The 12,828-nt window shown below is 39.3% G+C and overlaps 2 protein-coding genes across 2 annotated transcripts in view; one reads left to right on the top strand and one right to left on the bottom strand.

Moving 5' to 3' along the window:
* The window catches only part of LOC145780009 (uncharacterized), a 375,170-nt gene that overhangs the window by 212,311 nt on the left and 150,031 nt on the right, over nucleotides 1-12,828 (bottom strand). The gene's annotated exons all lie outside the window — the stretch shown is intronic.
* The window catches only part of LOC145779395 (palmitoyltransferase ZDHHC20-A-like), a 76,203-nt gene that overhangs the window by 54,917 nt on the left and 8,458 nt on the right, over nucleotides 1-12,828 (top strand). The window contains exon 5 of the mRNA XM_082590976.1: nucleotides 916-1,018. Coding sequence (XP_082447102.1) covers nucleotides 916-1,018 — 103 coding nt within the window. The remainder of the gene's footprint in view (nucleotides 1-915; nucleotides 1,019-12,828) is intronic.

Below are 12,828 nucleotides of genomic sequence, written 5' to 3'. Positions count from 1 at the left end.
GTAAGCCAGCAATCCTGGTGACTGAAATCGAGACACCCATTTGTACACTTGTACAGGACACACAACTCTTGATGAAAACCGGTGAAGACCAATCTAACAGTGCGGCTACCTGGGCGGACCACCAATGGAGCTCAGAGTGGAAGAAAAACTCCTTAAGACTCCAAAGTTTCATCTTCAACATCGGCCCCCATCCAACCAGAATGCTTTTGTCAAGGAAGGCCTTCATGCGGCTCAACCGCATGCGCACTGGCATCACACTATTTCGCTTCAACATGCACGAATGGGGGATTGCTCCATCCGCGATCTGTGAGTGTGGCAAGGAGGGACAAATCGCAAACCATAGCATCTGCAACTGTGCCATGTACTATGCGCCAAATGGTGTGCTTGTTTGCATGAACTGGATTGCTTTGTCGCTTTTCGGCTTGCTCGACTCCGCACCGGTGTTGACCGCCTGCACTAAAGCTGCTATGATAAAGTGAGGCTGTAACATGTGCCCACTGAGTGCCCAGTTGCATGTATCTGTGGCACCAAACCCTGAACAACAGACCATCTTCTTGTGTGCCTCCAGCTTACCACCTAGTGCAACAAGAGGGCCCTTTCAATACACAACTCCGTCGCACAAGAATGTATCAATCTGTGGTGTATCAACAAAATTTAAAAAACTCCATAGAAGAATATGTTAACGATAGCACAAAAGTAGCTCAAAATATACACAAAGACTATTTTGATAGCTACTCAAACTATCAACTTATATCAGCGATTTTGGCTACTAACAGATCGGCCTCCAGTCAAATTTGAAGTTGCGCATTGGAATGGCCTGTGTAGAAAGGTCGTCATGGTTTTAACTCTGTGGCTATGACCCTAAAGTGTTATATGTCATGTCTAACTTTCTTACATTATTTTATTATAACACAGGAATTCGTTACTGCAACATGACATTCACAGTCAAGCCTGATAGATGTCACTACTGCTCCATGGTGCAACGGTGTGTGCTGAAGATGGATCACTATTGTCCGTGGTAATGCTTTCCTGCAAGCATAGAAAGACGATTTAATTAACTTAGGGGTAGGCAGTACAGGGTGGATTTTAGGCACTAACTTTGGATTTTGCATAGGACTCTTTTTTAAACAATAATATGATATGACAATGCAGAATCAGCAAAAAAATTTGAACTTTAGGCGTTTTTGGCGGTTAGCACCACAAAAAACTGAAAATTGCATTTTCGGATTGTGAATTTAACAAAAAATCACAATTTTCTGGAATAAATGGTTTTCAAATGTAAAATACTGCATAAACTTGTCATTTTTTATGCAAATGGGCTCTGTGAAGATAGAATAATAACTCAAGACTAATTTGGAATTTTATTAGTCAAAGAAAAGTCTAAAATACACAAAAAATGGTGTAAAAGCATCAATTTTTTATGATAAAGTCTTCAGGAAAGGACAGGCCTATTGCAAAGCCCTGGACACTAGAAGAGATACAGTAGAAGAATGGTGGGGTATAAAATGGTGAAGCTTTCGAGGTTAATGCATTTAATGGACTTCTTAAACCGAGGGGAGGACATTTCTGAGGGGAGGGGGTATGAAATAAGGATTTGAGTAACTGATTCCAGAGTCATGCCGCTGAGGGAAAATACCTAAACGGATTTTATTAAATACATTTAGTATGCTACTATGATTATGTTAATCTTGTTACTAATACTATGATTGTTTTTTTCAGATGACAGAAAATAATACAATATTTGTGCTAGGCGATGTACTTCCCAAAAATTATGATGCAGCGATTGCTATATTTAGTGTTGCCCAAAAACGCTTTGCATCAGGTTATATGTTACTGCTTTGATAAAAACATGGACAAAAGCATTCGGAAAAATTACATCATTGACCGGAAATGCATCATGGAGAAAGTTCAAAAGGTCATAACCCACTACCACAATCATGTTTATGCCGAACACAACTGCACAAAACCAAAAAAGATAGGAATGGCTTTCGTGAAAAAGAATATTCGGCATCTCCACAAATCCTGGAGAAAAATGTTATTGATGTTCATAAAGAATCGCAAGACATATACAGTACCAACCAATGGTCTTCTTGAAATAGGTCTTCTCGAATACATTAAGTGATCAACTGAATATCAGTGCTAATCGGCCGGGGCACATGCGAAATACAACGACAACCAATCAGTTGATCACTTAATGTATTTGATAGGTTGGTTTCGTCTTCAATTTGCATGTATTGTTCTTCAATCCTATCTTGTTCAATGATTGCCTGTTGTTCAGCTAGTTCTGATTCCTTTTCTATGACATACTCATTACTCAATTACTCAATTTCTTCACTGATGCGCATGACTTGATACCCCAGTTGGTCGATATAAAAAGCCTTTTCGTCGCTTGTTAAATCATCCATATTTTCCCCTATTTCAAGAAGACTATTGGTTGGTACTGGATACGTCTTGCGATTCTTTATGAACATCAATAACATTTTTCTCCAGGATTTGTGGAGATGCCGAATACTCTTTTTCACGAAAGCCATTCCTATTTTTTTTGGTTTTGTGCAATTGTGTTCGGCATAGACTGATTGTCGTCGTCGTTGTGTGAGCGTCTGGGGCCAAGGGTCTATCCTTTTACCACCCCAGATTCACGATGTTCCCGGACTACACTGGAAGGCTACTAGAGAGCAGCCAGTCTTTGGTTTCATCATCCATGACACGCAGACCTTCCACTCCTTTAGGTGGCTTGAAGATGGAGCAGTCATTGATGATGTGGTCTGCGGTCTGTTCCTCGGCACCACATTCACAAGAGGAGGAAGAGGCCATTCCCCATTGGTGCATGGTTGAGCGGAAACATGATTGTGGTGCTTTTGTCCATGTTTTTATCAAAGCAGTAATATATAACCTGATGCAAAGCGTCATCTTCTCTGATTTCAGTTTTTGGGCAACACTAAATATAGCAATCGCTGCATCATAATTTTTGGGAAGTACATCGCCTAGCACAAATATTGTATTATTTTCTGTCATCTGAAAAAAACAATCATAGTATTAGTAACAAGATTAACATAATCATAGTAGCATACTAAATGTATTTAATAAAATCAGTTTAGGTATTTTCCCTCAGCGGCATGACTCTGGAATCAGTTACTCAAATCCTTATTTCATACCCCCTCCCCTCAGAAATGTCCTCCCCTCGGTTTAAGAAGTTCATTAAATGCATTAACCTCGAAAGCTTCACCATATTATACCCCACCATTCTTCTACTGTATCTCTTCTAGTGTCCAAGGCTTTGCAATAGGCCTGTCCTTTCCTGAACACTTTATCATAAAAAATTGATGCTTTTTCACCTTTTTTTTGTGTTTTTTTGACTTTTCTTTGACTAATAAAATTCTAAATTAGTCTTGAGTTATTCTTCCATCTTCACAGAGCCCATTTGCATAAAAAATGACAATTTTATGCAGTATTGTACATTTGAAAGCCATTTACTCCAGAAAATTGTGATTTTTTGTTAAATTCACAATCCGAAAATGCAATTTTCAGTTTTTTGTGGTGCTAACCGCCAAAAACGCCTAAAGTTCAAATTTTTTTGCTGATTCTGCATTGTCATATCATATTATTGTTTAAAAAAGAGTCCTATGCAAAATCTGAATACCTTCATTTTTACTGCCTACCCCTAAATTAACTACAGTAGTCATTTCGTACAGAGGAAATTATTACACCAGTTGGGGGAAGGTTGTGCAACAAGTCTGGGGATTAATAATAATAAACTTTCAAAAAGTTAAAGTGCTCTCAGACTCATTCAAAACCTTCCATGGAATCGGAGTTGAGAAATTCTGTGTCATTATTAGACCTGCCTATGACCATATCTATCCACTTTTCAATAAATTTCACTAGTAATTATTGCGGCATGATGCCAATGTGTATACAGTATATCTATCAAGATTAGTTACTAGTTGACTAAAAACCTTTAAAGTAACTAATTTTGATGTAATTAGCTCTGCTTGGCTTTTCACTTGGCATTGAGCACTTTTTGTAATATTAATAGCATTTATTGTCTACTATCTATCTGGCATCCAGGCCGGATAGCGACTGTCAAAACAGCGACTGTCATAATGGCGACTTCATAATAGCGACGTAATGAAGTGAGCGACTGTCAAAACAGCGACTGTCATAATGGCGACTGCATTAAAACAGCGACTGTTATGATAGCGACTTAACACTTTAAACCGAACCAAACCGAACCCAGCTACTACAAGGCAGAGACCTGACTCAGCGAATGAAAAGATACGTGACAATGAACACACGAATCACTGTTGTACAGCAAAATCGAGGCCAGTATGATCTGCGGCAGTTCCTTCGAGCCCTTGCTCACAATTTAGAAATAAACGTGGCTTGATTTTTATTGCAAGACTTTTGGTTGTTTTAAAGTCCCTTTTGGTTTCAATCTTTTTCTAGACCCTGAATTTTATTGCAAGGCTTGACGACTTTCTGTTGTTTGGCTTGACTAGCCTATTTCTTTTTAAATCATGTGACTTCTATGGATAGTCCAAATAAAATGTTGTTTTACAGTCCCTTTTGGTTTCAATCTTTCACTACGCAGTGTTTGCCTATTTGTGCGTGCATACGTGTGTAGAGAGGTGTGGGGGATGGAAGGTATGTGTGGAGGGGGTGAAAGAGTGCGTGTGCGCGTAAGCCTTGGATTTAATAAAAGAAGTGAGGTCGCTGTTGTGGCAGTGGCTGTTTTTGATGAATCGCTGTCGTGTAGTCGCTCTATTGACAGTCGCTGTTTTAAATGAATCGCTGTCGTGTAGTCGCTCTATTGACAGTCGCTGTTCTGACAGTCGCTATTTGGAACCCGAGCCTATCTATCTAATCAAAATAAGAGTACATGGAAAGCCGCCATAAACCCCTGCTTTAAGAGCGGCGTCCCCCGTAAATTTATAGCTGAGGGGCAACAAAAATGGCTATTACAGGTGGTGTTTCAAAGATAAGATACTTCGCGAAAGAGATTTAGCTCATTTAAACGGACTTAAAGAATGCCAAAAACGAAAAACAGCCTACGTTGCTCTTGCCCGCAAAACAGCAGCTGATCGTATGACTTTCTTTGTAGCCTGACGTGAATTACTACTGAGATGCGCACCGCACGCACTCGCTCACAGTCACACACTGCTTATCTTCCCGCGTGTGAGGAACTCAAAACGCGTGGTAGCGAAAAAGCGAATGCGAGGTTGAATGTTTATTCTCATTCACGAGTTATCCCTTTGAGGACCATAAACTTTTGAGACATGTTTTATTGAAATATTGATGATATTTACTATAAGTTTATCACTTTAAACGGGTATTTGACAAAAAAAAAATTTTTTTTTATTTCAAATAGAAGTTACGCTGTGGTACATATGTGTACCATTGGTCCTTAAAGGTAATGTGTTTAGTATCATTGCTGGTATGGTTTTACACAATGGCGGCTGGTCTGTTTGTGAGCAGTGGGGCTGCAATGAATAGTGGAGGAGGGGTGAATTCCGTCGCTGAGTTCGCCGAAGGCGAACGACTTCACGAGGGGGTCTGGGTGGTCTCCTCCCAGAAAAAATTGAAAAATCGCATTAAATTTGGTGTATTCTGAGCATGTTTTTACCCCAAATTTTGAAAAAATGCATTCAAACTTTGTTGAAAAGTTGATATTCCTAAGCTGCATTTAAAAAAAACCTAACAGTATTGCTTTTGAGACAAGCTTTACTAGTATTGAGCTTAGTCTTGACTAGCCTAGCCGTTGTATACAAGGTTCAAGTGATTTTGAGATGCCCTAAGCTGGACTAGCACTTCCTATAACCTGTTGAATACCTTAACTCTACACCTAACACTTCTACATTCATGGCTCATCGCTATTCTGCGAAATAAAAACTAACTTCAAATAGTCTGTAAAGTTATTCGGTTAGGTGGGGCTGTTTTCGGAGGCTCACACGGCGACGACGACAAAAATCATAATTGCTTGTACAGTATTGAGATAATTCGTGCCAAATTATTGAAAATTTTTCAACCGGAAGTAATGCTATCAGTTAAGTTTACCTTTGCATGTAGATCTAAAATACATTTCTAAAATATTATGTGTTATTTATATTAAAATTTCACAACAACAGTCTTAATTTTTAAGTTTTTCCCACATCACTATATCCCTCCATTAGACTAATAGAATTTACCCTTCAGGACCTTTGGTACATATGTGTACCACAAAAGTTTAGCATTGTCTAGCAACATGTTTTTTATTTTTTTTATGGTTTATGGGATAAGTCAGATTAATCACTAAACATTGATGTAGAATAAAAATTATATTTTTTTTATATTTTTACTTGTTTTGTTGATCTTTCAAAGTTTACCGTTTCAAACCCTGACCAATTCACCAAACAAAAACAGTTAAAGCAAAGCTAAAACAAAATACAATTTCCAAATTTTTTTTATTTATAAATAGATTATCTATTTATATTGTAATCTATTTAATATATTTATACTGTAATCTATTTAAGAAACGTTTAGAGACAAATACTTTTTGATAACTACAAGAAAATGATTAGACATCGTGGAAAAAAGTTCATGGTACACATATGTACCAACGGTCCTCAAAGGGTTATCCAAACGTCCGTTAGGTTTTCTGTAACTTCAAACATGAAATCGATTTTAGCAAACTTTATCGAGTTGAAACTACGACACAACGCACAATTACGTGAATACAGCTTAAAGAAAAAATGCATTTTTCAAAACCGTCATCCATGTTTTACTTCAATAAGCACTGTATTGAAGTATATATTGTTAAAATATATACATCTCATCAGTGCCGGTCTTTGTTGTGTGCAAACCGTGCGATCGCACAGGGCCCGCAATTTACTTAGAAAATACAGTAATTTTGTTGTTTCCAATGGAAAAATTCAACAAGTGAATTTAACAAAGGAATTAGCAACAAGAAAACATAGCAGCGCAACGAGTGCAACCTATTTTGTCCCCTGAACGATTCGTACCCTAAAAAGATCGAGAAAAGAAAACAACAGAGCCGAAGTCGCTGATCGGAGTTGCCGCAAACATATCAAAATTTCTCTCGATCTTTTCAGGGAACGAAATAGGTCGAAATTTGATTTTGTTACTCCGATTTCAGGGTACGAAATCGGGGTACGAATTTTTCAGGGGACGAAATAGGTTGCATCCAGACTCAACATAGAGACATAGCTTTATTTTCGAAAAATGCCAAAGAAAGCACTATCTTATCCTTTTGCTATGCCACCGGACAGCACTACTTTACAGTAATATTCATACCCAAATTTTTGTTGAACATGCTCTCAGAATGCCCCAAATTCAAAGAAATGTTTCAAAATTTTCTGGGGGTGCCCAGAACCATGCCGCTGGGTGTCGCCTGTGGCGATCACGCCGTCAGGCTTCGCCCGCCGACCGTCAAACCACCCCCTCCCCTTTCAAAATGCCTAGCTACGCTACTGAATTGGATCATTGTCGTTGGGGCCCGCAAAGCGTTTTCCGCACAGGGCCCAAAATACCCTAAGACCGGCACTGATCTCATACACTCATCTCTATACAATTCTGCACTACCGTATATACTCGAAATAGGTCGTTCTCGTGTATAAGCCCTACTTTTGAGCTGGAAATCGTTGATATTTCCTTCTCCACGTGTATAAGTCAAATAACTTATTCCTGATGCTACCACCTACCATTCGATGGTTCATCTAAGACAGGGGTGCACAACCTTTTTGCTATTGCCGGCCGCATTCCGATTAATTCTATAAAGCACGGCCGCCAGTGAGTTTTACATGATTTTTTTTTTCAATTTGCGTTATCTAAGAGAAGAATTTATTCGTTAATATTTACTAAACTTATCATACTTAGGCTATACCTAATAGTACCATGAAATATCAAACATTTTGAAATGAATTTATTCAATAAAAGTCTGCGACATTGCAACTCCCTTGATTTTGCATACGAGCACCGGTTAAGACACCAGTCTCAGTTAGTCTGATTTGTTCGGTACTCGTTTTTGTGGGTACTTCATTCGTGAAAAGGCAGACTCACACGTTTCTTCAAATTTTCGACACAGATTTTCCTCGACTCGCCTTCCAATTTTGCATAATGGTGTGACATATGACGACAAAAGTGTTGTTTTGCATTATTTCCTTTAACAGTTTTAACTACTTAACTGCATATTAGACACATCATAGTATGCGCTGCCGTCTCCATCATGAAATAACCCAACTCCCATTTGGAATTGAATACCCTTTTCTCCTCTGCTAGTGTTCTTTTTCTTTTTAAGGACATAATGCAATGTAGGCAGTGCCGGTCTTAGGGTATTTCGGGCCCTGTGCGGAATATGCTTTGCGGGCCCTAATGACAATGATCCAATTCAGTAGCGTAGCTAGGTATTTGAAAGGGGAGGGGGTTTTGACGGCGTGTTCGCCGAAGGCGACACCCAGCGTCTGGACTGGAATGCCTCAGAAAGTTTTGAAAAGTTACTTTGAATTTAGTGCATTCTGAGAGCATGTTCAACAAAAGTTTGGGTAGGCTATGAATATTACTGTAAAATGGTGCTTGCCTCACCCTCACCCTCAGCACTTGCCTCACCCTAAAGCCGCAACTATGACTTCAAGGAATGGGCTACCGGTACTTGCTTGTGAATCGAATTGAATTTCTTTCCATTGGAAATGACAAAAATTACTGCATTTTTTGAGTAGCCTAAATTGCGGGGCCCCCTAATTTTCGGGCACTGTGCGATCGCACGATTTGCACACTCCAAAGACCGGCACTGAATGTAGGCTACCGTTACAATGAAATTAGGTTGAGGAAAAAGTTTTGTCTCAAAACAATTTTAACAATATAGCCTAGCCTACAAAAACTTATGATGAGAATGTTTTTCAAGTTTTAAAATTTGAAATATTATATATAATTACAAGCTACAAGGGTATCCAATGGTTCTAGATATCCCTGTATAATATTTAAAATACATTTCATTTTTATTAATGAAATAATTTTTTTATTTCAAAAACAGGGCACGGCCGCCAACACATGCTTATTAAATTACGTGTTAACGGCCGCATAATTATTTATCGACGGCCGCAAGTTGAACACCGTTGATCTAAGACTTAGATGAATTAGAATTATTCTAAGTATTGGCATTGACATACGGTGAGGAAATTTCAAAGTAGAGCGGAGAGTAACTTACGCTGCTGAAATAGTCACGTAACTATTCACGCATTATTTAGTAAACCAGCTAAATTAGACGCGCTATTTTCAACGAGGTTTCCCGCTGTGAGATCAACTATGATTCAACAGAACCCATTGTTTTGTTTGCAATGTATGAGAATAAAATCGAAAACCGATAAAAGAAAAGGTGTTGAATGGTCTTGGTCGCAGATATTGCCTGCATTAACGACGTCTCTTACCGCTATTATCACCAAGCCAACCTGACATCATTGTTTTATGCGGCCGCTAAGGTTTGACATTGACTTCAACGATCATGAAATGTTACGTAATAAGAACGATTATATCCTAGACGCAAAAATAAAAAAATTGATCTCTTAAAACAGCTCTTTCTGCTGTTTTGTCTCGTGAGCTTTGCATATTGCTCAACAAGTGCATAAAGTTTAGAATTGACAAGAAATCATTAAATTTGATAATTAAGTTGAATCACTGCAAATAAACGTATTCAAAATTTTAATTTGGCCATTTCACACTCCGTAGTCTATGTCGGCAATGATTTAGCCGCATCAAAAATGCGTTCACTTTGAAAACTGCAGAGCTGGAGACAACGGCTTGTCCCGTTGAGATCATGATTTTTTGCGTTTTATTTCGATAACTTCACTGTCTTGATCGTTGTTATTCACTCGCACGAAAAGGAAATGAATGGGCTTGTTTTCCAACTGTTCCAATTATGAGCTAACAATATCAAAATATTTAACGACTAGGCGTACTGCATACGCAAAACTAATCTTTTAAGCAGCGGTTCTAATAAATTCACTTTGCGACCTAAGGTGTCAATATAAACAAGACAGTAAGCTTAATCAAAGACTATTTAACACAATTATACTATATGATGGCCCTTCGCTTCGATAATTTTGGATATTCTCTGGCGAAACCGTGGTGTTCAGATACAGAAATGCTCTTCAAATGGCTGCTTTTAGAATACCTTTATAAGATCAATTATCTGCAGAAAGTTGCATCTTGAACCTTCTGATGTTCTCATCTGTCTTCTGATTGGTTAAAACACCCCATCTGCTCCAGCGACCTCCACATTACAAGTAGGCTACGCACCCAGCCTCAATGCAAAAAAAATCGAGAAATTAATCTAAAGTTATCTCTTATCAACTCCTGAATTAGATGTAATCATGGATGTGAAATACAATTTATATATAGTCTGTAACAGGGGTCCGCAAATACTTTTTGGCGCAACCCAAAAAACAATCGTTCGAAATCTTTGTGACCCACATGTTTCGGAAGTACGGTCGTCCCCGCTTATTAAGCCCACATCGGGACCGGGCGATTTTGGCTTATTAAGCTGGGGACAATTTTCTACCACTCCTACACCTTCAGTAATTCCGAAACGGACCAAATTGGTCTTAATAAGCGGGTGGACCTATTAACCGTGGGCATCGACGTACAGGCCGAGGGTCTACTCTATCCTTTTACTACCCCAGACTCACGATGTTCCCGGACTACACTGGAAGGCTACTAGAGGGCAGCAGCCAGTCTTTGATTTCGTAATCTATGGCGTATAGACCTTCCACTCCATTAGGTGGCTTGAAGATGGTACAGTCATTGATGATGTGGTCTGCGGTCTGTTCCTCGGCACCACATTCACAGGAAGAGGCCATTCCCCATTGGTGCATGGTTGAGCGGAAAAGCCCGATGCCCATATGAAGACGGTTGAGGCAAACCCATGCCTGTCTTGGTAGTGTCAGGCCGATGGGGCGTGTGTTGCGTCGGGGATGAACAAATGGAGTCTGGTGGCGCTTGACTTCCCTTCAGAATTCCATTTATGGTCTGCGGCTAAGCCGCAGAGATGTCTTGTTCATCAGCTTCGTTGATCAGAAGTTGAGTGGCTGGCACGAATGGGTGTCTTGATTTCAGTCGATGGGGGATTGAGAGTGCTCGTTTGGGAGAGCAGAGATCTTGCGAGAGACAGAGTGGATTCTTCGCGACGAAGCTCAGAAGATTGGATGCCAGCGAGAATGGGGATATTGTCCAAAGGTATGGGACGCAGGCATCCGGTCACTGTTCGAAGGGCGCTTTTTATGACAATGTCGATGTTGTGGCAGTGAGCACTGCAGCACCAAACAGGTGCACAGTACTCTGCTGAAGAGTAGACAAGGGCTAAGGCTGCTATAGTGTCAGTCCTCTCCCCCCTATAGATGGAGCCTGCCAGGCGCTTGAGTAGCGCAGCGCGGATGTCAGTTTTTTGCGCACTGACGCCAAATGTTGGTGGTATGTGAGCGATCTGTCTAGTGTCACCCCAAGATATTTTAGTTCGGGCAGAAGGACAGAGGTTTTCCATTGTTCTGAACATGTAGCTCACGATTAGATTCCCGATTGTGGAGGTGGAAAGCTGCTGCCAAAGTTTTTGTTTTGCTGACTTTCAGTCGCCAGTTTTGGAGATAAGCTGAGAAAGTTTTCATGCCCTGGCTCAAGGTGTCTTCCAGGCTTTATAACCGTGGGCTTAACGACTGTACCACAATCGAAAGTATAAATTTTCTTGTACCAAATTGTACGAAACTCAGCACATCAATGACTATATAATTATATTCATTTTTGCCGTACAAGTTATATTTATAGTAAGTTTAAACCGTTTTGCGACCCACTGTGGATGGTCTCGCGACCCAAATTTGGGTCGTGACCCACTATTTGCGGACCCCTGCTCTATACAATACATTTATATATTAAATAGATTGAGTTTCACTTTTAACAGCATGATCGTTGCTTACTTTACAATGTGGATATTATCATTAACGACCTGTTTTAGCCTGATGTTGCGAGATCGCAATGGTAGCGAATTGCACTAGCTTTCGGAACGCAGTTCTCTAGTCATGTGCTATAACGAATGGTGTTGAAGTCAGGCGTTATGGCTGTGAAATTTTGTTAAATCAATTGATTAATAGATTAATTCACTTTCGCAGCAATAACACCTAACAACACAAAAACTCAACAGGCAGCAGCATCAAGCCAAACAAAAGAGCCGCATAAAACTAGTGCTTCGAAAGCTAGTGCAATTCACTATTACCACAGCAAACTCGCAGCGTCAGGCTAAAACAGGTCGTTAATATCTACAATCTACATTGTGAAATTATTTATTAACGTTGTGGTACTTTTTAAGTTTAGAAATGACAACTTGAAACAAAATCAAGTTTATTAAAAATTGCACTGAGAACTTGACTCATCCTGCAATGCTATTCTTAGATAAACTGATGGTTTTGTACAACAGTAGCTTTAGCTTACTCAGTAAATTTGTAGTTTTCAGACTGGGGCCAAATTTCTTAGAACAGCTTAAATTTCTGCACACTATTGCATTGATAAGTTGATAAATTAAAGTAGTGGCATCATGCAAATTTTAGAATTGCTTTAACAAACAAGCATTTGTTTACTTCTGAGCTAGTCAAATACAGGATATAAGCTAAAAAATACACCTAAAAATACAATTATTTAACACACCCTACTCTGAAAAGATAGATTCGTATTCCACATGCAATTGGTGGAGACATTGAGAAACGCGTTGAACTTACAAAATGACACCAATAAAAGTGAATCGAGCAAGAAAAGTATACTCTTGCTGAATATGTGACATCAATTAAGGCAACCAACAGA

This window comes from Aplidium turbinatum, chromosome 11 (genome assembly GCF_918807975.1).
Source record: "Aplidium turbinatum chromosome 11, kaAplTurb1.1, whole genome shotgun sequence".
Taxonomy (NCBI): domain Eukaryota; kingdom Metazoa; phylum Chordata; class Ascidiacea; order Aplousobranchia; family Polyclinidae; genus Aplidium; species Aplidium turbinatum.
This window is presented reverse-complemented; position numbering and strand designations above follow the sequence as displayed.